The sequence below is a fragment of the Sphaerodactylus townsendi genome, linkage group LG13 (assembly GCF_021028975.2).
Source record: "Sphaerodactylus townsendi isolate TG3544 linkage group LG13, MPM_Stown_v2.3, whole genome shotgun sequence".
Lineage (NCBI taxonomy): Eukaryota > Metazoa > Chordata > Lepidosauria > Squamata > Sphaerodactylidae > Sphaerodactylus > Sphaerodactylus townsendi.
This window is the reverse complement of record NC_059437.1, coordinates 50940215-50963772: the sequence shown is the minus strand read 5'-3', so window position 1 is coordinate 50963772 and position 23558 is coordinate 50940215. Positions and strand designations below refer to the sequence as shown.

Genomic DNA, 23558 nt, shown 5'->3' with positions numbered 1-23558 from the left:
TTTGATTAAACTTCTTATGCAAAGTCAAGAGCTCTGCTTCGCCAGGCGAGCCCCCATCAAAAATTCAAATTCGCAGCTCTCCGGGCATATCGGCTTCCATCTCAAGCAGCCTGATTCCTCCACGATGGAAGGCAGCGTTCGGCTCAGATACCGATCAGACTACCGAAAGAAAAGCTTCGGAGGGGAAAATGAAGCCGAGGAGGCGATTAACGCGGAAAAGCAATTACGATCGGCAGGGAATCCCCACTTCAACAGAAAACATTTGCAATTCCGACTAACCCTCGGCCCCTGGAGGCGGTTCTTTTTTTTTAAATTTAAGATGCCGCTTGCATGGTTTCAAACGGCGGGTTCTTGACCAGAGCTTGGATGCGGTTGTTTCGGGCACCCTCCCCTGTGGATGGAAGGGTCACCTTGGAAAGGAAGTTGCAAAGGTGGCTAGAAGGAGAAGGCCGGATTTCATTACCTCCTCTGGGAGATAAACGGGTCTTGGTTGGGCTGGGGGATATAGAAGAAGAGGAGTTTGGATTTTTATCTCTCCTTTCTCTCCTGCAGGAGACTCAAAGGGGCTGACAATCTCCTTGCCCTTCCCCCCTCACAACAAACACCCTGTGAGGTAGGTGGGGCTGAGAGAGCTCCGAGAAGCTGTGACTAGCCCAAGGTCACCCAGCTGGTGTGTGTGGGAGTGCACAGGCTAATCTGAATTCCCCAGATAAGCCTCCACAGCTCAGGCGGCAGAGCTGGGAATCAAACTCGGTTCCTCCAGATTAGATACACGAGCTCTTAACCTCCTACGCCACTGCTGCTCCTGTTATATAACATATAAATGACCTGTTAAGCCTTCTTAAGGCATGCAGCCCACCACACTATGAGCAAACTGTCCAGGAAACCTCCCTCCCCTGCCCCAGTGCCATTTTGGGGCCAGCTGAGGCTAGCCCCAAAATGGCACTTGTGGGAGGAGGCTGCCTAGACAGTTAGCTCACATTGTGGTGGACTCCCTACCTTGAGAAGGCTTAATAGGACCACAAGCCAGAAAAGACAACCCACCCCCCCTCAGCTCCCAGTACAGCCAGGCCAGATCTGGATTGGGCGGGGGGGGGGGGAGTTGCCTCAGCTTGCTCACAGGCCTGATAAGCCCCCTCTGGTCACATGTTTGACACCCCTACGTGCCCAGCAGAGCCAAGATGAAGCTTTTAATGGATTGGACTGCTGCCCCACAGTGCCAGCTCCTGACCCCAAAGAAGAAGAAGAAGAGTTTGGATTTATATCCCCCCCTTTCTCTCCTGCAGGAGACTCAAAGGGGCTGACAATCTCCTTGCCCTTCCCCCCTCACAACAAACACCCTGTGAGGTAGGTGGGGCTGAGAGAGCTCCGAGAAGCTGTGACTAGCCCAAGGTCACCCAGCTGGCGTGTGTGGGAGTGCAAAGAGCCAATCTGAATTCCCCAGATCAGCCTCCACAGCTCAGGCGGCAGAGCGGGGAATCAAACCCGGTTCCTCCAGATTAGATACACGAGCTCTTAACCGCCTACGCCACTGCTGCTCCTCTTTCCCGTTCCCTCTTTCTGGACTGGCATGCAAGATTCCCGTGCACCCCTCCCCCCTTACATGGGAAGCATGGAAGAGCCTCATGTCATGCAGTGGGAGCTTAATGTTTTCTGAGGAAGCAGCCTCCACCCATTCCTAATTTGACATGCAGATGTCCTTCGTGACTGAGGGCATCCCGGTTATTGGGCAGCTGACAGCCAGGACAGGAAAGCCACGGAGTTGAAAAGTCTTAACAATATCTACTTGCCAGACTCGCAGTGTGCAAAAGGACCCGAAATGCTGCCATCTCGTGGTCACAGCAGGACACACAGACTCAACGACTGCTTTTGACAGAGTGGGGTGATGAGTGTCTCCTCAGGGAAAATGTCACAGGAAATTTTGTGGGAGATGCTAGCAAAATTCTTTAAGGGAAGTTTCACACACCCCTCATTTCAAAACATGCCCTCTGCTGGCCTATGATACAACACAGCCTCATTTCGAACAGCCCAGCTTGATAAAGGCAGCTTGACGGCTTGGGGATAAGTGTTTCTAACCCCATATTTCCTTCCAAATTTGGTAGTGAGGCGGAGGAGGAGGAGGAGGAGGAGGAGATTGGATTTATATCCCCCCTTTCTCTCCTGCAGGAGACTCAAAGGGGCTTACAATCTCCTTGCCCTTCCCCCCTCACAACAAACACCCTGTGAGGTAGGTGGGGCTGAGAGAGCTCCGAGAAGCTGTGGCTAGCCCAAGGTCACCCAGCTGTCATGTGTGGGAGTGCACAGGCTAATCTGAATTCCCCAGATCAGCCTCCACAGCTCAGGCGGCAGAGCTGGGAATCAAACCCGGTTCCTCCAGATTAGATACATGAGCTCTTAACCTCCTACACCACTGCTGCTGCTCATGGTGGACTTTGGCATTCTCTCTGCCTAGCCTACCATGCAAGGTTGTTGTAAACATAACATTGGAGATGGGAAAAATCGTGTACATCACCCAGAGCTTTTAGAAAGGGCTGGATAAACATGGTAAACATGATATCCCTCCAGCTGGAACACATCTGCTGAATAAAATATCTCAGCAACTGTCGGGAGCGTAGCTCCGAGCTCTGCCCTTGTAAACCCAACAAGGGGTAAAATGAAACCAAAATGTTTACAGAGATGGAAACAGAAAGAAAGAAAGAAAGAAAGAAAGAAAGAAAGAAAGAAAGAAAGAAAGAAAGAAAGAAAGAAAGAAAGAAAGAAAGAAAGAAAGAAAGAAAGAAAGAAAGAAATCAACACAGTTATTTAATTAGAAAAGTACACAAAGCAAACCACGTACAAAACAGCGGTGGAGAAGGCCGGAGCAATATTTTTGTTAATGAACCCTGAATGTGTGTGAAACAGACCAGAAAATAAGATTTTGTGGCCACGTTCACTCTTCCCGGTTCTCCGTTTCGCCAAAATCAATAGCAGCCTCGGCGGCCAGCCGCTACATCAAACAGGCAGGGCACGGAGATACTCAAGGACATATAAGCCCATTAAGGCGGCTGCTCTCAAACAATATTCTAGAACCATACAAGGCAGCCTTATTAACAGGTCAAACACCTGGGTCCAGCTAGCTCAGCAATGTCTATCCAGATTGGCAGCTAGTCTCCTGGGTGCCAAGCCAAGACTGCAGCCAGAAACGGGGCTCGTGTGCTCCTCCAGAACGAAAAAAGAATCCCTGCATGTAAAAAACTAGAGTATCAGGGTGAAGACTCTGCTAGATGCTGAAAAGTGCTCTCCTTATGAGGAGAGGCTGCAGCGTTTGGGACTCTTTAGTTTGGAGAGGAGACGTCTGAGGGGGGATATGATTGAAGTCTATAAAACTATGCATGGGATAGAAAATGTTGACAGAGAGAAATTTTTCTCTCTTTCTCACAATACGAGAACCAGGGGGCATCCACTGAAAATGCTGGGGGAAAGAATTAGGACTAATCAAAGGAAACACTTCTTCACGCAACGTGTGATTGGTGTTTGGAATATGCTGCCACAGGAGGTGGTGATGGCCACTAACCTGGATAGCTTTAAAAAGGGCTTGGACAGATTTATGGAGAAGTCGATCTATGGCTACCAATCTTGATCCTCCTTGATCTCAGATTGCAAATGCCTTAGCAGACCAGGTGCTCAGGAGCAGCAGCAGCAGCAGCAGAAGGCCATTGCTTTCACATCCTGCAGGTGAGCTCCCAAAGGCACCTGGTGGGCCACTGATGTAAACAACAAATGAGGTAGTGGCTAGTTGCCTGAGCCCTTCGGGGGAGGGCGGTTTATAAACCTAATAAATAATAAATAATAATAATAATAGTAAACCTATGACTGAGTTACTGTACTTTATCAAACCATCCCCCTGTACATAGAAATCTAGTGCATTAGGGAGGTATTTTGAACTAGGAATATGGCACATGACTTTTACATAAGCAGGAAACCAGCTATAATTTTTTTTTGGGGGGGGGGGTATGGAAAGGCTTCATTTTAACCAGAGGAACGTAAGAAGAGTCCTGCTGGATCAGACCAGAGGCCGATCTAGTCTTCCGATTCCATCTTGTCTCCTAGAGTGGCCAGCCAGTTCCTCCGGAGCTCCTACAACAAGCCACAGAGGCCGAGGCCTTCATAAGAACACAAGAAGAGCTCTGGGGGATCAGACCAGGGGTCTATCTAGTTCAGCATCTTGTCTCCTAGAGTGGCCAACCAGTTCCTCTGAAGCTCCAACAACAGGCCATAGAGGTTAAGGACTTCATAAGAACTTAAGAAGAGCCCTGGTGGATCAGACCAGAGGTCCATCTAGTCAAGCATCTTGTGTCCTAGAGTGGCCAACCTGGAGGTCCTACAACAGGCCATAGAGGCCGAGGCCTTCACAAGAACACAAGAAGAGCCCTGGTGGATCAGACCAGAGGTCTATCTAGTCCAACATCTTCTTCTAGAGCGGCCAACCAGTTCCTCTGAAGCTCCAACAACAGGCCATAGAGGTTAAGGACTTCATAAGAACATAAGAAGAGCCCTGCTGGATCAGACCAGTGGTCTATCTAGTCCAGCATCTTGTCTCCTAGAGTGGAGTGGCCAGCCAGTTCCTCCGGAGGTCCTACAACAAGCCACAGAGGCCGAGGCCTTCATAAGAACACAAGAAGAGCTCTGGTGGATCAGACCAGTGGTCTATCTAGTCCAGTATCTTGTCTTCTAGAGCAGCCAACCAGTTCCTCTGAAGCTCCAACAACAGGCCATAGAGGTTAAGGACTTCAAAAGAACATAAGGAGAGATCTGCTGGATCAGACCAGTGGGTCATCTCGTCTGGCATTTGGTCCCACACAGGAGCTAATCAGTTCCTCCAGAGGGCCAACAACAGGGCATAGTGGCCAAAGCGTTCTTTCCTTGTTGCAGTCCCCTGGTACCGGGATTCAAAGATTGACTGCCTCTGATTCTCTTTAGCCACTGTGGCTAGTTGCCACAAACAGACCTCTTTCCATGAATCTGTCTAATCCCCTTTCAACGCCATCGAGACCCGCAGCCATCACCTGCATCCTCCGCCAGCAAATTCCACATTGTAATCATTTCTAATTAATCACTGCGCATGAGCTTTTTTTGTGGAAGGCGGTGTGGTTTGAAGTGACCGGCTTTCGCACAGGTCTCCCATCCCCGTGAGAATTCGGTCTCTGAATTCGAACTCTCCCTTTGAAACATCATCCTGAGCAAGAAACTCCATCAAGTTTCAGAGGCTTTTAGGAAGTTAAACATCCTTTTCCGGCGGGCTTTTGGGGAAAACTGTTGCACTAATACACAGGTAGCATTTAATCTTCAAAAGGTATTCCATATCTTATTGCAACAGTTCTTACGGCGTAGCAGCTAAGGTAAGCTGAGATTACTCTTATCCCCCTATAGCAGGCACAGGCTAGGAGAGATTGGCTTGTTGACGATCACCTGGAGAATTCATGCCCAGATGCAACGTGAATGCACAATTTGCCGGATTGCGACTCATTCCTTTTGCATGGCGCTACACCGGAACCCCTGAGCTGTTCCGCTTATGCAGAACAAATACTTGGGGCTATTTTATGCAGAACAAATACTTCAGGCTATTCCATTTTTTAAAATCCACATTTGTCCTTTTGAAAAAAAGTTTCAAAACAATACACTTTTAATACCCTTATTAGAAAAACATACGGTGAAATGCGTGAAGGTAATTACCATAAGGTATGTCTTAGGTTTTGTTTCAGAGTGTGTTAAGGAAAAGAGTGGCCCCAGCCATGTTATTCAAACCCCAAAGCATGTTCCGTAGAGGCCATGCCAGAAATAATAGATGCAGTAAGAACATAAGAACAAGCCAGCTGGATCAGACCAGAGTCCATCTAGTCCAGCTCTCTGCTACTCGCAGTGGCCCACCAGGTGCCTTTGGGAGCTCACATGCAGGATGTGAAAGCAATGGCCTTCTGCGGCTGTTGCTCCCGAGCACCTGGTCTGTTAAGGCATTTGCAATCTGAGATCAAAGAGGATCCAGATTGGTAGCCAGAGATCGACTTCTCCTCCATAAATCTGTCCAAGCCGCTTTTAAAGCTATCCAGGTTAGTGGCCATCACCACCTCCTGTGGCAGCATATTCCAAACACCAATCACACGTTGCGTGAAGAAGTGTTTCCTTTTATTAGTCCTAATTCTTCCCCCCAGCATTTTCAATGAATGCCCCCTGGTTCTAGTATTGTGAGAAAGAGAGAAAAATTTCTCTCTGTCAACATTTTCTACCCCATGCATAATTTTATAGACTTCAATCATATTCCCCCTCAGCCGTCTCCTCTCCAAGCTAAAGAGTCCCAAACGCTGCAGCCTCTCCTCATAGGGAAGGTGCTCCAGTCCCTCAATCATCCTCGTTGCCCTTCTCTGCACTACAGTACACTTCTCTGCACTAACAGTACAGTTGTGAAAAAAGTATTTTATGTTCATGTTTTATGTTCATGTTTTACATCAACTGCAATGTCTGCCACCTTTACACCCAGTGTTGGCCCAGGTGGCGGAACTTTGAAAAAGGGAACTGAGTCACTGATTTTAGCCGCTCAAGAGCAGGCGATTAGGACAATACAATCAAGGCCAGAACTGAAAAATCCTCAGAGGATGCAAAGTACAGATTGTGAAAGGAAGCTGACAAAACTATAGATCGTGTACTCAGTTGCTGCAAAAAGATCGCCCAGACTGAGTACAGAGGCACAACTCAGCGGCCAAGACGATCTACTGGAATTTATGCAAGAATCACAACATGGGAAAATTGTCCAAAAAATTTACAGAAAATGAGAAGGTCAAGTTCTTGTGGGACTTTTGAATCCAAACGGATAAAGTGTTGCCGCATAATACACTGGTCATCACAGTGATCGAGGATAAGAATGTGACCGTCATTGACGCAGGAATACCTGTTGACAGCAGGGTCGATGGAAAAGAACACGAGAAGGTCACTAAATATCACAATTTGAAGACAGAGACTCAGTGGCTGTGGCACAAACCAGCTGAGGTCATCCCAGTGGTAATCGGCACCCTGGGCGCCATTCCGAAAGCACTAGGGTGGCCAATCAACACATCGACAAAATCAGCATCTGACAGATTCAGAAGGCAGCCCTGCTGGGACCCGCACAAATACTACGCCGATACATTACAACTTCGTAGGCCTCTGGGGGAGGCTCAACTCCTAATGAAAGGCCAACAACCAGCTAAAGAACTGGCAGCTGTGATAGTAAAGAAAATGATGGTGATGATGATGAAGAAGAAGAAGAAGTAGACAAAGAGGAGGAGGAGTTGTTTGGATTTATACCCCACCTTTCTCCCCTATAAGGAGACTTAAGATGGCTTACAAGCTCCTTTCCCTTCCTCTCCCCACAACAGACACCGTGTGAGGTAGGTGGAGCTGAGAGAGTTCAGACCTTGACTAGCTCAAGGTCACCCAGCAGGAATGTAGGAGTGCAGAAACACATCTGGTTCACCAGACAAGTCTCTGCCACTCAAGTGGAGGAGTGGGGAATCAAACCCGGTACACAGATTAGAATCCACCTGTTTTTAACCACTGCACCACGCTGGCTCCACAATGTAAGCCCATCAGCTATCTTCCCTGCCCCAGCTCAGGAGACAGAGTGGTTAACCCTCCCCCTCCCCCCCGCCCCCCACCTTGCCCTGCTTCTATTTATCTCTCCAAACTTACCCGCAATGCTTGCAAATATTTCGCTGAACCCGATCAGGATATATTGAGGGACCTGCCACCAGATGGACATGTCGGCCGCATGATATAGCCCCGTCCCGATCTTCTGGTCGATCGTTTTGACCTTCACAATATTCAGCCTGTTGCTTTCCAATATTCCTGGAAGAAGGGGAAAAAAAAACACAGGAAGGCGCACAAGTTGACTCAGGGGGCCGAGAAATCGACAGGGGCATGGGGGTGTTGAGTTAGTGCCCTGTAGTTTTGTCAACCTCTTCATTGACGGCCACTGTTCCTTCTTATTCTGGAATTGTGGGATCAGGTTGACATCTCCAGATTCTTAAGTTCCTGGAAAATGTCATCGTCGCTATTTCACAAGGTTTGCCGTCCTGAAGGCAGTTTGGAAAGTGCGTAGGCAGCACACTAGGAACCCATACTCAACCTGAGTGAACTGGAGAAGGTTGAGACAGTGTGTGCCTGCATGACGGGGCAGGGGCTTTGAAGATTCCCAGTTCCCTATACCCCTCCGTAATTATTTCCTCCCTTTATGCACAGCTCTCTTACCCTCCCCTGCCCTAGCTTTTTCCCTTTAATTTTGCCACACTTCCCCCCCCCCCCCCGAAAGTTCTCAATCTTTCAAAAGCCGGATTCATGCAAAAATAAAATAAAAATAAAAACAGCCTAGAACAGGGGTCTGCAACCTGCAGCTCTCCAGATGTTCATGGACTACAATTCCCATCATCCCCTGCCAGCATGGCCAATTGGCCATGCTGGCAGGGGCTGATGGGAAATGTAGTCCATGAACATCTGGAGAGGCGCAGGTTGCAGACCCCTGGCCTAGAAAAACAAGCTTGTGAAGATTTTGGAAACACCTGATGAGCGAGACCCGACAAGTGGATTTTCTTTTTGCGTGAACTAACACAGCCCATCTGCATCGCCTCCTGGGACGAGGTCTGATGTTACGGTCAGGCTAGCCTGGGCCATGAAGATCGGGAATACGGCTATTATCACTGCTGATATATCCGCAGTTAAGGCTAGAAAGGGAATTGGCTTTAGGTCGTACTCAGAACAGAAATTCTGGACATTTTCCACTATAGCGAAGGTCAACTTTTCATCCCACCTAAATCAAGCTCAGCACCTGGCTTTGAGCAAAAGCAGTGAGCAGAACAGTCCTGTGTCTTCCCAAGAAGAAGAGGACTTTTGGATTTATACCCCACCTTTCTCTCCTGTAAGGAGACTCAAGGTGGCTTACAAGCTCCTTTCCCTTCCTCTCCCCACAACAGACACCTGGTGAGGTAGGTGGGGCTGAGAGAATTCCAAAGAACTGTGACCAGCCCAAGGTCACCCAGCAGGAATGTAGGAGTGCGGAAACACACCTGGTCCACCAGATAAGCCTCCGCCACGCAGGTGGAGGAGTGGGGAATCAAATCCGGTTCATCAGATCAGAATCCACCTGCTCTTAACCACTACGCCACGCTGGCTCTCTAAAGACCTTGGGCTACCAATGTGATAAACGCAGCATATCCATTTCAAAGAGGATCTTGAAGACAGGATGGCTCGAGCTAGCCGAGCGAAAACACTCCTCCGGTTGTCCGCTCCTTGCGTTGGCAAGAGAATGAATGAGGATCAATTCGTTTTGAAAGAGGATTATCTGAATTAAGCATCCCCAGCTTAAACAGAGTTTCGATATTCACATGTAGAGAAACTATGGGGGGGGGGGGGGGGGGGGGGGGAAAGAGAGAAAGAAAAGCACCGTTCCAGGAAACCTGGTTTCTGATGCTGAATGATTTGAGCATTATTGTATTCCCTTGTCAGCATCAGGGAGAATTACACAAATCCATAGCTCGTGGATTAGCTCAGAGCTACCGACGCACACATACATTAAGCCTGAATCAAGGCAATCTCATTACAGCTAAGAGACCCCCCAATGCTAAGGCAACACGAAGCGCTGGTGACCCACAATACTGGATTTTGCTGTACCTCCTTGCAGGTCTTATGTAAACCTTATAGCACAGTAAACTTGTATAAGCAGGGCTTAATCCGCTTCTCTCTCCGTGAATTCTAAAATATTCATTCACAAATATGGGTTCTGCAAGCTTTGTGGTATGGTTCGGAAACCACTTGATGTAGCGCTAAATTGCAAGGTTCTGTTGGAGGTTGGAGAATGGCAGTAAGGTCCTTCTCATCACAAGGTGCAGCATTGGTCTACCTAGCCGGCACTGTCTACTTGTCTATCTGCTTGGAGAAGCAGATACATGCTCGAAATTTTCAAGTTGGACCTATATGCTGTTAAAGATCAGGGAACTGGGTTATGACAGTGACTCCTTCAATATGCTAACCTTTACTGAAACTTTTGCCCTCATTAAAGAGAGGCTGTTAGCATTGGACTATCAACAACTGCAGAGCTTGGCAAATAAATCTTGTTCACCAACAAATATGTCAATTCCTTTCACGCAGGGATACCCAGCCTATTATATTACAGCGCTCACAAATCCCATACACAGGAGAGCCTATATGCTGGCTAGATTTAACATCATGCCATCTCCGCTACACAGAGGAAGACTTAAAGGTCTTCCAAGCGATAAAAGGTTCTGTCCCTGTAGCAAAGGCAGCTGGATTCCATCCCACACATTCTCCTGAACTGCTTATTATACCAAGAACTCCAATCCAGCCTGTTATCCCAAGCTATAGACTCTATGGCTCATTCCGCACATGCAGAATAATGCACTTTCAAACTGCTTTCAGTGCTCTTTGAAGCTGTGCGGAATGGCAAAATCCACTTGCAAACAGTTGTGAAAGTGGTTTGAAAACGCATTATTTTGCATGTGCGGAAGGGGCCCTTGATTGATTATACTGAATCAGATAAAGTAGTTACGCTTTTAAATTGTCAGGATTTTCATTGTTGCCTTATAGTGGCAAAGTTTTTGTCAGAAGTTTGTAAACTGAATGTATGACAAACGTGAAGTTCTTTACTATTCACTTTTTAACTGGAACTGTATTTTTGTACTATCGTGTATATGCCAATAAAGGCTTATTGAATTGACCTATCTGCTGTTCATGTTACTTGGAGTATGGAAGCTCGGCGTAGCATGAATCCACTCTCCCTGGCATGCTTCACAGGTAAAGACAAGCCAGCATGTGTTGAGCATGACAAAGTCCAGAGGAGAACCTCTGCCCCATAAACTATTTCCTCCTCCTCCCTCAGGGAAGATTTACAACAAACCACGGTTTGCCGTTATGACCAAACTGGAAGTTATGTTCCTGCCAAACCGGGACGTGAACTAGAGCATACATCAATGTTTCAAGCTGATATCAAAGCTTAGCTTGCTGCCAATCTAAAACTTTTGATTATTGAAGAATCTGCAAGGGAAATAAAGAGTGGCTGAGCCAGAAAACTCCCACCCCCCTCCCCAGTTTGGTCTCTTAACAACCAATCAGGATTTATTATTATATCGGCCTCATTCCTCTGCCAATACATAGGTAGAAACATCGTCCTAAAGGAGGAAGTAAGGACATATTGGGATGCTCCGATGCTGCCCATGTGACAACAGATATGCAAAAATCCCAATAAATATTATTGTCACCAAGGAAGTAGTACTGTGTGAGATAGACATTCTAGAATAGATTGTCTTCAAGTTAGTGTCTGAGGAACTGTGTAAGTTATACTTACCCATGGGTAGAATTAAAGGCTTAGAACATAAACGAGAAAGTCAAACAATAAAACTGTACACCCATACTGTCGGGTTCTTATTGTACGTATACTTGAAGTGACAGTAACAACTTGAAGATACTAGAGATAGCAACCTGTATGAACCTTAACTGTAAAAAGATGCTGAAACAACTTGTAAATAGTAACCTCTATAAAACCAGCTTCTTATATCTCCTTTGCCAGAAAGACTTCCTAATTTAGTTCTTGTAAATAAAAATATTTGATTATTCGTTTAACTTTATATGCCTCTGGTGCCAGTTCATTATTATTTTATTTTCTGACATTAAGGAAAAGGTTATTTAGGTGTCCCTGAGAGCTGTTAATCTTCCTGTCCGCAAAGCACTTGAGCTGAACAGCTAAAGAACATCCTTACTGTTTGATTTAAATTATAAGTGTACACACAAATACTAAATCACCCCATTCACACTACTGCATAGAAATACTAACAGTCAAAAGGGCTGTTCAGTCAAAGTATAACTGGCCATTAAAATTTTGAAGAGACAAAATCCTCAGGGTACGAGGCAGTGGGAAGGCTTAAGGGCACTGATGATCCTTCCTCATGCCACACTGCAACCCCCCCCCCCCCAAATCACAGGAGTTTGATATATATGTTTTATGTTATTTCATTGTTATTTTCGTAAGCCACATTGGATATAGATTACAGGAGGGATATAAATAAAGCCCCATGGGTACACAGCTGACAATCATTCCAAATAGAGCTGTACAGAACAGCTCTCTCCCAAAGACTATGATACCCAAAATACGGAGTATTTCAGACACACTGGTCTACTTAGACTGTATACTTGCTAAGGAACAGGAAACAGGCGGCAGCAGTTTTTCCGATCCCTGAGCAGCTGGCATTTCAAGTCCGTTCCTCTTTCGCATGCTGTGTCAGCCCCACAGAATGGGAAACGTGACCCACCTCATGTTTCCTGTTCCCTCCGCAAGCTGATGACACATGCCCCCAATGCCCGTTCCAGCTGGCATCATTCACAAGCAGGGGGGAGACCGTGATGCTCGTCAGCCTCCTCCCAATAACCAGATTCAGAGTTGCCAAAATCAAGTTCATTGCATCTGTGCAACGAACAGGTACGCTGCAAGTCGTTTGCGGAATCTAACATTCACGCTCAAAGCAGCGGCCCATGTCCCTAGCTACGCACTTGAACAGTCTTCCCCCAAACCGAAATTCTGTGCAATTCTTCCAGGGTCCGAACCCTGATAAGGAGCAGGTTCTGCCGGGCAAGGCTGGAAAGGTCCGTCACTAGCAATCCCCACACAAAGAATAAGACGAAGCAAGGGATTCTTTGGTGCCACAATCTCCCAGTTTCCCCTGGATAAGTTTCCCCTGAGAAGGAGATGGGCCTTGACAGAGAGAAAGGGAGGGATCCACACTTCCCACCAGCCTGGCTGGAGCAAGTTGTGAGTTCCTCCTGCACCACCAGTGGTCATTTGTAAAGCAGGCATACTTAGGATGATGTAATATCCATTGACAGATTACCTATAGTACACCTCATATGCAAGTAAATGGCAAATTGGCACTGAGGAAGGCACCGAAGACCGCAATATTTATGAATGAACTCTGTGATCAACTGCAAGAACCTGGAATTTGAATGAATGTGGAAACACCTTCGAAGGGGCTGTTTATGTTTAGATTATTGAATAGAAAAGGAGAAAAATAATTCATGTGATAATACAACAGTGAATGATGAAATTCTGTTGATATGAGATAGATATATGATTACAATTGTATGTGATGAGCATTGTTCCTTAATATATAAGAAATACCAAACGTCAATTGGCTGCCTAGTGGGCGATGTGTTTTATGTGTTAGTGCATACTTAGGAATGCACCATCAAGCCCTTCTTCGTCACAGGAATAATTTACGCAGAAGAAGAAGAGTGGGTTTTTATAGAGTTGCTTTCCCCCGCAAAGCAGCTCACAATCGCAATCCCTACCTCTCCCTACAACAGGGACCTTGTGAGGTAGGCAGGGCTGAGAGAGTTCAGAGAGAACTGAGACAGGCCCAGGATCAGCCAGCAGGCTTCCTGTGGAGGAGTGGGGGCTCAAACTTGATTGTCAAGATTAAAATCCACTCCTCTTAACCACCATGCCATGCCAGTTCCAGTGAACCACACTGCCTCAGCTAAACCGTCAGAACTTAAACGGGAGCCCTCCGGGGAAGAGGTGGCCTATAAATCTAAATATATACATATATCCTGGGAAGAGGCGGCCTATCAATCTATCAATCTATCAATCTATCTATCTATCTCTATATATATAAAGCAAGCAAGCAAGCAAGCAAGCAAGCAAGCAAGCAAGCAAGCAAGCAAGCAAGCAAGCCGCAGACAACCAGAAGATGGCCAGAAGTTAACACAGAAAAAAGTTTAGATTCTCGGAAATTTTCTATACATAAATTTTCTATACAAATTTTATATCACACAATATATAGTACCGTATAATATCAATATATTTTATCATTTGATACCATAAAATGGACAGTTTCTCTTTTTTAAGAAAAAAGAAAAAACCCAGACTTTTTTGGGGGGGATTTATATCCCCCTTTTCTCTCCTGTAGGAGACTCAAAGGGGCTTACAATCTCCTTGCCCTTCCCCCCTCACAACAAGCACCCTGTGAGGTAGGTGGGACTGAGAGAGCTCCGAAAAGCTGTGACTAGCCCAAGGTCACGCAGCTGGCGTGTGTGGGAGTGTACAGGCTAATCTGAATTCCTCAGATAAGCCTCCACAACTCAAGCGGCAGAGCTGGGAATCAAACCCGGTTCCTCCAGATCAGAGCGCACCTGCTCTTAGCCACTGCTCTTAGCCACTACACTACTGCTGCTCCTTTTCTGGTACGAGGGGGGCCAGAATTTTTTACACGGATTTTCCAGATCACAGGGGGCACCACACCCCTAACCCTTGAAATGTGGAAGGGATAACTGTGCCTACCTCTCTAGGGTGGTGTTAGGATCAAGCTGGATAAAAAATGAGATGTTTTTATATCACTGCAATCATGCCAAGCGTCATATGATGAACGTTCATCAGTTCTGCTAGACTGGAGTTGAAGAACGATGGGTTGCAAATCTCGATCGAATATGTTTTAGACCACTGTGAATTTAGGATTAAATTTTGGCTGTGATTGTTTCCAAAGACTGGAAGACAAGTCGATTTTCCAGCAGAGCAGTCTTGAATACTGTTGCTCAGGAATTTACAAGAAAAGCCCAGGTAAGAAAGCACAGCCAATGTTAGCTAGATTTGATCAGCTGCACTCCCGTACAATTGATAAGATATTTATCATAACCGAAACTCTTCAACAGACCGCTCCGGTGGCTTTGAGAATGGTTGCTGGGCACCCGGGAGGGCTTAAAACGAAGAGCACGCAACCTGCGATGTTGTGCTATCAGAGATAACCAAATTCATATGATATCAATCCAGCGATATTACAAGTCCGACAAACCGAAACAAATTGGGTCCGATCTCTGAAAGAGTCCAAATTCTACTTGTGTGGATCGCAGCATGTAAGCAAATGTATTCCCATTACAAAAACACATATTTGGGATGCAAGAATCTGGAACATAAGAACATAAGAACAAGCCAGCTGGATCAGACCAGAGTCCATCTAGTCCAGCTCTCTGCTACTCACAGTGGCCCACCAGGTGCCTTTGGGAGCTCACATGCAGGATGTGAAAGCAATGGCCTTCTGCGGCTGTTGCTCCCGAGCACCTGGACTGTTAAGGCATTTGCAATCTCAGATCAAAGAGGATCCAGATTGGTAGCCATGAATCAACTTTGGTACAGATTTTGGAGGTCTTTGGTACAGATTTTGGACGGCTTAAAAATATACGGGGTTTCTACCCCTGTGCCTCCAAACTGACACAGGAATTCCTATCTATTTTTAAACATCCAAAGAAATATCCGTCTTTTAAGTTGCAGTGACTTTGCGGCAGGAACTTTGGCCACACATCAAAATGACCTTGTCCCTAATAAGGTAATTACCTCTCTCATCGCGAGATGCCTTAATGGCCCCATAAAGTGTCTCTGTCCGGAATATACGGGGAACATTACAAGCCCCAACATTAATTCACTGGACGCTGTAATGCTTTATCAATACGTTCATTACAGCGGATCGTAGGTGAAGGCTTGGGCAGGCCGTGAAACACTGCCGAGAGACGCAGGCCGCTGGCAGTGCTCAGGGTGAGAAAGCTACTCTTGAAAGAAGATAATTTGCAGATCTGACAACGATAACCCCTTCCTGCCCCGTGCTCTACAGGAGGGAATGAAGCAGACAGATACTCCCGCTAGGAGCCTGGAGTCAGCACCAGATGTTCCGCTCCTTGCAACTTCCACATGCAATGGCCTTTTACTAAGTCAGACCTTTGGTATTTTGAGGTCAGTACTGTCTGCTGACTTGGGGCCTGGAGACCATGAGGAAAAGCCGAGGGATGTGGGAATATTCAGTATGGAGGAGGAGGAGGAGAAGTTCAGATTTATCCAGAGGTGGGATCCAGCAGGTTCTCACAGGTTCCCGAGTGTAGGTTACTAATTATTTGTGTGTGCCGAGAGGGGGTTACTAATTGGTGATTTTGCCATGTGATTTTTGCCTTAGTTACGCCCCTCCTCTCAGCATTAGCGCGCAGAACTTGAAGCAGTCTGGCAGGAGGTGCACCGGCGTGCATGGCAGCCTGCGCCTGCATGCATTCGTTTCCCGCCCAAGGACCAGCACAGTGGCTGTGTCCTTGCCACAGCCCCCGCCCAGCAATGCCCCACCCCTGGAATGTCCGGCCACGCCCCCGTTGTGCCCCGCCCAGCCCCATTGGCGCTACGCCACTGTTTGAATCCCACCACCATGGGAACCTGTTACTAAAATTTTTGGATCCCACCACTGGATTTATCCCCCACCTTTCTCTTCTGTAAGGAGACTCAAGATGGCTTACAAGCTCCATTTCCTTCCTCTCCCCACAACAGGCACCTTGTGAGGCAGGTGGGGCTGAGGGAGTTCTGAGAGAACAAGGTCACCCAGCAGGAATGTAGGAGTGCGGAGACACATCTGGTTCACCAGATAAGCCTCCCCCACTCAGGTGGAGGAACAGGGAATCAAACCCGGTTCTCCAGATTAGAATCCACCGGCTCTTAACCACTACACCACACTGGTGGAGGGGTGATGTGATTGCTCTCCGTAAGCACTGAAAAAGGCTGCCGCTTGGAGGAAGGTAGGGGTGCAGCTGCCAGCTCCGCATTGGGAAACTCCTGGAGATTTTGTGGGAGGAGCCTGGGGAGGGCGGAGTTTGGGGAGGGGAAGGAGTTTAATGGGTTCAATGCCACCATCTGGAGATTAGAGTCCACCATCTGGAGGAGCCATTTTCTTCAAGTGAAAGGATCTCTGAAGATGCCAGCCACAGATGCAGGCGAAACATCAGGAGAGAATGCTGCTAGAACACGGCCATACAGCCCGGAAACCACAAAGCACCCCAGTGATTCCAGCCGTGAAAGCCTTCGACGATGCAATACTGCAATTTGATTTTCAAAGACAAACGTCAGTGTGTCTTGCTGCTTTCTAAGAGAGCCCCCCAAAATCACCAGGCAGGAGTGTAATACCTCTCAGATGTTCCCAGCCACCCCTCGACGGTTGGAAGAGGGCGGTGGAAAAGCGGCGCCTTGACGTTCTTTCCCCTTCTCACCTGCGGCAAAAGCGGAACACATCACAAAGAACATTCCGACCGCAATCCTCTTCAGAGACGAGGGAAGCAAGCCGTTCCTCTTCAGAATGGGGTCAACCACTTTATCTTTCAAAGGTATCAGGATGAGAATCAGCACCGCATCAAACATGGTCAGCCACGCCGCTGGGAACTGAGAAAAGGAGAGGAAAAGCGTCAGTCATATTCTGTACGTTTGATTTGCGTGCCTTTTTTTTTTTAAAAAAAGAAGAGTTTTCTTTGCCCAGTTTGGTACAGAAAAGCATCAAATGCATTTGACACTTAGCTGTTAATAAACTAAAAAGTCTTCACATGTCCTCGAGTTGCGCTGGGCTTGATCTTAAATTATCAGCCACGTCTTCTTCCTCATTTCAAAAAAGAAACTTTGGATTTTTTGAAAGTACCTTTTCCACCCTTGGAATTTATCCCCCCCCCCCCGGCCGCCCCTACAATTCAGTCAAAAATCAAAAGGCAATTCACATGATGAAGAAGAGAAAAAGAAGAGGAAGAGGAGGAGTTTGGATTTATACCCCACCTTTCTCTCCTGTAAGGTGTCTCAAGGTGGCTTACAAACTCCCTTCCCTCCCTCTCCCCACAACAGACACCTTGTGAGGTAGGTGGGGCTGAGAGAGTTCTGAAGAACTGTGACTTGCCCAAGGAGGAATGTAGGAGTGCGGAAAGACATCTGGTTCACCAGATAAGCCTCTGCCACTCAGGTGGCGGTGTGGGGAATCAAACCCGGTTCTCCAGATTAGAATCTACCTACTCTTAACCACTATACCACTCATGACAACTAAAATTCTGTAAAATGTTTTACTGCCCTGACCAAAATGGCCCAAGCTAGTTCCATTTCATCAGACCTTGGAAACTAAACAGGGCCAGCCCTAGTCAGTAGACAGATTGGGGGGGGGGGCACCAAGGAAGTCCTGGGTTGCTGTGCAGAGGCGGGCAACGGCAAACCACATCGGAATATCCCTTGACTTGAAAACCCTGCAGGGCTGCCGTAAACCAGCTGCGACTTGATGACACATTACACCACCACCAAAATGTTTGTCGGGGAGGAGATTCTCATTGGTTCCTTCAACTCCTCCTTCTGAGGACACCACTGATGGTAGTTTGAAGCAAGGGGGGGCTCTCAGCTGGATCTGGGTGCAGAGATGAATGAGGAGTTCCTAGCTGCTTCCCGCCCCCCAGGTCAGATAGCCTCAGGCAAGGTCACTATGAATTAATTAAAATCAGCCCTTCCCCCTTCCGCTTGCAGCTTGCCTTTTAGCAACCGGGAGTATCAAATATTCCAAACCCATTTTAAAACAATGTTATCTACCACCATATAACCAGGTAAAGTAGTCAAAAGAAGAAGAAGAGTTTGGATTTATATCCCCCCTTTCTCTCCTGCAGGAGACTCAAAGGGGCTGACAATCTCCCTGCCCTTCCCCCCTCACAACAAACACCCTGTGAGGTGGGTGGGGCTGAGAGAGCTCCGAGAAGCTGTGACTAGCCCAAGGTCACCCAGCTGGCATGTGTGGGAGTATACAGGCTAATCTGAATTCCTCAGATAAGCCTCCACAGCTCAGGCGGCAGAGCTGGGAATCAAACTCGGTTCCTCCAGATTAGATACACGAGCTCTTAACCTTCCTACGCCACAATAAAAACAGCATCAATCCTCCTAGGGTGCGAGGGAAGCGAAATCAAGCTATCTCGAGAGAGGAAGAGCAATTCGCGCTCGTGGTAAGATATTGCTGGCTCTGCTTATCTTGAAATCTCGTTAAAAGGACATGATCGTCATGCCGGAGGCTTAGATGCCATTAAGCCCTATTAATCACGGCAACGCTTATCTGCTGTGTGATGGATTATGCCACTCATTTCTGATAAACACAGTCCCGTGAAATTATTGGAATGCATACACCCAAAGATGGCTTTTTAACACCCATCAGAGCTAATATCGGCAGCACGTCAGGCAGAAAGCAATAGAAGGTCAATTACATATTCCCCGGCACTCCCATTCGCCTTGGAAAGCAGGTAAGATGAAATAATTCTGACTATAAAGCCTGATGCTCACTTTGCCTCTTTCATCATCATCAATATATCCAGTTCTCTAGATGGCCCCATCTGCGGATACTTAAATCTGCAGAATGGGGCCATGTCAAGATAGAGATAGCGTAGACCAGAGGTCTGAAACCTGTGGCTCTCCAGATGTCCATGGACTACAATTCCCATCAGCCCCCGCCAGCATGGCCAGTTGGCTGATGGGAATTGTAGTCCATGAACATCTGGAGAGCCGCAGGTTGCAGACCCCTGGCATAGACAGAAGGGATAATTTTCTACAAATCTGCCAAATGAGGCAGATTTTCTTCAAACCTGGAAAAACTTCTGGTTTGCAGAAAAATGCAGGATTTTAAAAAAAATTAAAGTTGATTATCTGTACTTGAAACAGTGGTGGCATCTTCATAATTGTTTTATTCAGATTTAGATGCCTTTACTGCAGTGGTGGGATCCAAAAATTTTAATAACAGGTTCCGATGGTGGTGGGATTCAAACAGTGGCGCAGATGCACACACGCACCTCCAGACCCTATTGGGCAGGGAGGTTGCTTTAGTAACCCCTTCTCGGCACTCAGAAAAAATTTAGTAACCACTTCTAGAGAAGTGATGGGAACAGGTTGGATCCCACCTCTGCTTTACTGGCATATGAAAGTAAATTAAGATTATTAAGCAATAAAACCAATAGGTTGTAAGAGAAATAAAATTAGTGAATAAACATTTCCGCAGCTTTCTTGTTTCAGCAAGACTTCGTTTTTAGCGTCTGCGACAGAAATTTGGCAGCGGAGCTGATGAGAACTGGATCCTTCGTTGACAGGAAAGGAAAGGAAGTTGCTCTTTTTGCTTGGGGCTGTTTCAGCTTGAAATGCTGGAGTGATTCTCCAAGACTATCAGAGGTAGGGGCAGGAAGCATTCATTCCCTTTGCCACGTGTGAGGGGAGGAAGCACGGTTCCAGTCAGGGGGAGGGCAGAAGCTACTGCCCCCACACCACCATCATTCACTTAAACCTGTTAACGGCGGGTCTCTGTCAGTCTTAATAAATTCATACTTCAAATATACTTGTCCATCAGTTGATTGGCCAGCGAGCCAAAATCCTTTCTGACTGGCCTATCGGCCAATCCCAAGTTCTGAAATCAAAGCTACCAACTTTGAATTATGTTCACCTGCTGTGTGTGTTTGTCAAATTTCACTTTCAAACCTTGCATGCTGTACGAAATTTATTGCAATTTTCATTGCTCAAAAAGCCCTGGGGTGAGAGAGGGAGAAAGAGCGAGAAAGAAAGGAACAGATAGACAAGGAGCGGTTACCATGCTGAGTTACAGAAGCGCCGTTTCAATTATCAATCAAGAGAGCTGGGATAAATGCTGAGTTGTCTCGGCTCCCAATCCAGGACGATTTGAGTACACACATCAAGCACAGAGTGAGTGACTTGTCTTTTCTTTTTCAAGGCGGCACATCAAAGCCAGACGTAAAAAGAGCCCCAATTTCCAAAATGTCATTTGCGAGCACTTTCATCTTAGAGAGAAACTAATAACAGCCTTCGCTGCTTGCTTTCAACATTTTATACTTTCTTTTTTTTTAACTCAGCAAAGCTACCTATTCAAGAGATAATGCTGGAGGCGACATTTCTGGCACGCGCATACTTTCGAGACAAAAATCTTTCTTTTCGGAGATATTTCCTTATATTCACTTCGACTGGCATAATCAATTAACATCCAAGGGACCGACGGAGGCCTTGGCAGCATTCGTTCGGTGCTAGAATCCTTGAAGAAGCAGTCTTCTAGCAGCGAGGAAGGAGGCGGGTGTGGAATTGACAGCGCGGGCAAGGCCATGGTCCCAAGAAAAGTGCCTCTGTCCCAAAAAACAGAATTAGCCTGTGGAACTCTGCGCCACATGATGCGGTGAGAGTCGGTAGTTAAAAAGGATTTTTTTGAAAGAAGATGAGACAAATTCACTGAGACGTCCAAGAAGGGCCAGGAATAAGGACACGGGTCTCCAAGTGCAGCCTGCGGATCCCACTGAATTACAGTTCATTTCCAAACTACAAAGATCAATTCCCCACAGTAAATTGATGATTTGGGGAATGAACACTATGGCACTGAGACCCCTGCCCTCTCCAGGATCCATTCACAAATCTCTAGTTGTTATCCAACCTGGACTGAGCAACCCTAACTTTCCTTCCTTCCTGAGCCAGCGAGGTGTGAGGTTAAGAGTAGGTGAACTCTAATCTGGAGAACTGGGTTTGATTCCCCACTCTGCCACTTAAGCTGTGGAGGCTTACCTGGTGAACTAGATTAGCTTGTGCACTCCAACACATGCCAGCTGGGTGACCTTGGGCTAGTCACAGTTCTTTGGAGCTCTCTCAGCTCCAAAGTAAAACTACCAGACCATAGCCACACAGCCCGAAAAACTCCCAATACCCAGGCTGTTTTCTTCCCTCTGCATTTCAGCAGGGGCGTAACGCTGAGGGGGACATACGAGGTCAAATGTCCTCGGGCTGTGGCCATTTAGAAGAAGAAGAGTTAGATTTATATCTCCCCTTTCTCTCCTGTAGGAGACTGAAAGGGGCTTAAAAACTCCTCCCCCCCCCCAACAAACACCCTGTGTAGTAGGTGGGGCTGAGAGAGCTCCAACAGTTTTGGGAGTGCCAGGCTAATCTGAGTGCCAGGGAGTGCCAGGCTAATCTGAATTCCCCAGATAAGCCTCCACAGCTCAAGGGGTAGAGCGGGGGAATCAAACCCAGTTCCTCCAGAATAGAGCACACCTGCTCTTAAGCACTACGCCACTGCTGCTCCTTTAGTCACATAGGGGGAAGAAAATCGCCCTCCACACCCTTCCCCCCCCCCCCCGCGAGTCCATACACTAACTCCATAAACTGGTCATGGGGGGGAGGGTGGCTATCCATATGGGGGCGGGGGGCAGGGGGAGGCTGAAATCTCAGATTTTGCACGGGCTACATTTTCCCTGGATACACCTCTGCATTTCAGTCAGTATTTTGTCTCTCCCGTACGCTGCCATTGGGTTGGGTTAAAACTGCAATCACTTTTGCATCCCTTATGAACACTTGGAAACTGCCAGCACTAAATGCCTGTTGCACAGAAGCCGAGGAGCCCAAGGGGGGGGGGAGGAGGAGGAGGAGAGAGAGGGAGAGAGAGAGAGAGAGAGAGAGAGAGAGAGAGAGAGAGAGAGGTGGAATTTATTTTCCCCGAGGCAGCCAACTCATTAAAGTAACATAACACAGCATCCGCAGTGGCCTGGGACGATTTGGCAAAAGCGATTTATGACAGCGTCGGAGTATTGCAGATCATAGGTTAAGTTTCCCGGGCAGAGGGCGCCCACACAGAGTGTTTACGACAGAGATATTTTGCACATGTGCAAGATCCATTTGCACACGCTTTCAAAGAAACCCACTTAATGCTGCTGACCGTCTCCTTCATTAAAATTGATCCTGACAAAACAGTGGCACGGGTCAACTCCGTCACGTTTCCGACAGCGGGAGGAAAGGCCGCCCTGTTTTGCGGAGCTCAGCAGCCACCGGAAAAGTTCAAACGGGCGAGTTGCCGGGGCTCCATTAATATTTAAAAACCGCACTGGGATCCTTGATTTAAGATAATTCTTTTCTTTTTTAAAAAAAATTAAGCATTCAGGTTTGCAAAGGGTACGCGGAGGCCCTGGGCTGCGCTGGGAATTCGAAAACAGGCCAAGGTACCATAGGAGACAGGGAGAAAGCTGCAACTCTTGAGAGTCAGCAAGCGTGAGAGCTAACATGGTGCCCTGGTTAAGAGCAGGTGGGCTCTAACCTGGAGAACTGGGTGTCGTTCCTCAGTCCAACACATAAGCGGAGGACTCTTATCTGGCGTACTGAATTTATTTCCTCCACATGAAGCCTTGTGGCCTTGGGCTAGTCACCGTTCTCTCAGAACTCTCTCATCCCCACCTGCCTCACAGGGCACCTGTTGTGGGGCGAGGAAGGGAAAGGAGTTTCTAAGCCGCTTTGAGATTCCTCGTGGTTGAGAAAAACGGAGTAGAAATCCACACTCTTCTCTTATTATTATTTAATCAAGGTTTCCTTGTGAGGCTTTCAATGGTACTGCTGTTTCTTGGGGACTCCGGTTGTTGCTCTTTGGTGGATTCCTTCTTAGGGTGGCCTAATCCAGGTCAGAAAATTCCTCAAATTTGGGACTGCAGGCTACGGGGGGTGGGGGGTGGGGGGTGGGGGGAGGGTCTGGGAATGAGAGAGACCTTGGCAGGGTTTAATATGGGACTGCCAGCCCCTGCCAGGGTGGGCGATCCCCTGCCTCCTGTTCACACTCCTGCTGCATAAGTAAGACCAGGAGAACATCTTCTAGTAGCTGCCATTAACACTGTGATTGCAAGAGAACTAACAGGAAGGTGGCCATTTTGGGCCTGTTTGGGTCTATACA

General features: G+C 47.3%; 1 protein-coding gene across 1 annotated transcript in view; it reads right to left on the bottom strand.

Moving 5' to 3' along the window:
* The window catches only part of SLC15A4 (solute carrier family 15 member 4), a 47513-nt gene that overhangs the window by 3501 nt on the left and 20454 nt on the right, over window positions 1-23558 (bottom strand). Inside the window, exons 5-6 of the mRNA XM_048513860.1 lie at window positions 17080-17248; window positions 7702-7857 (exon numbers count right to left, since the gene is read on the bottom strand). Of these exons, the coding sequence (XP_048369817.1) occupies window positions 7702-7857; window positions 17080-17248 (325 nt within the window). The remainder of the gene's footprint in view (window positions 1-7701; window positions 7858-17079; window positions 17249-23558) is intronic.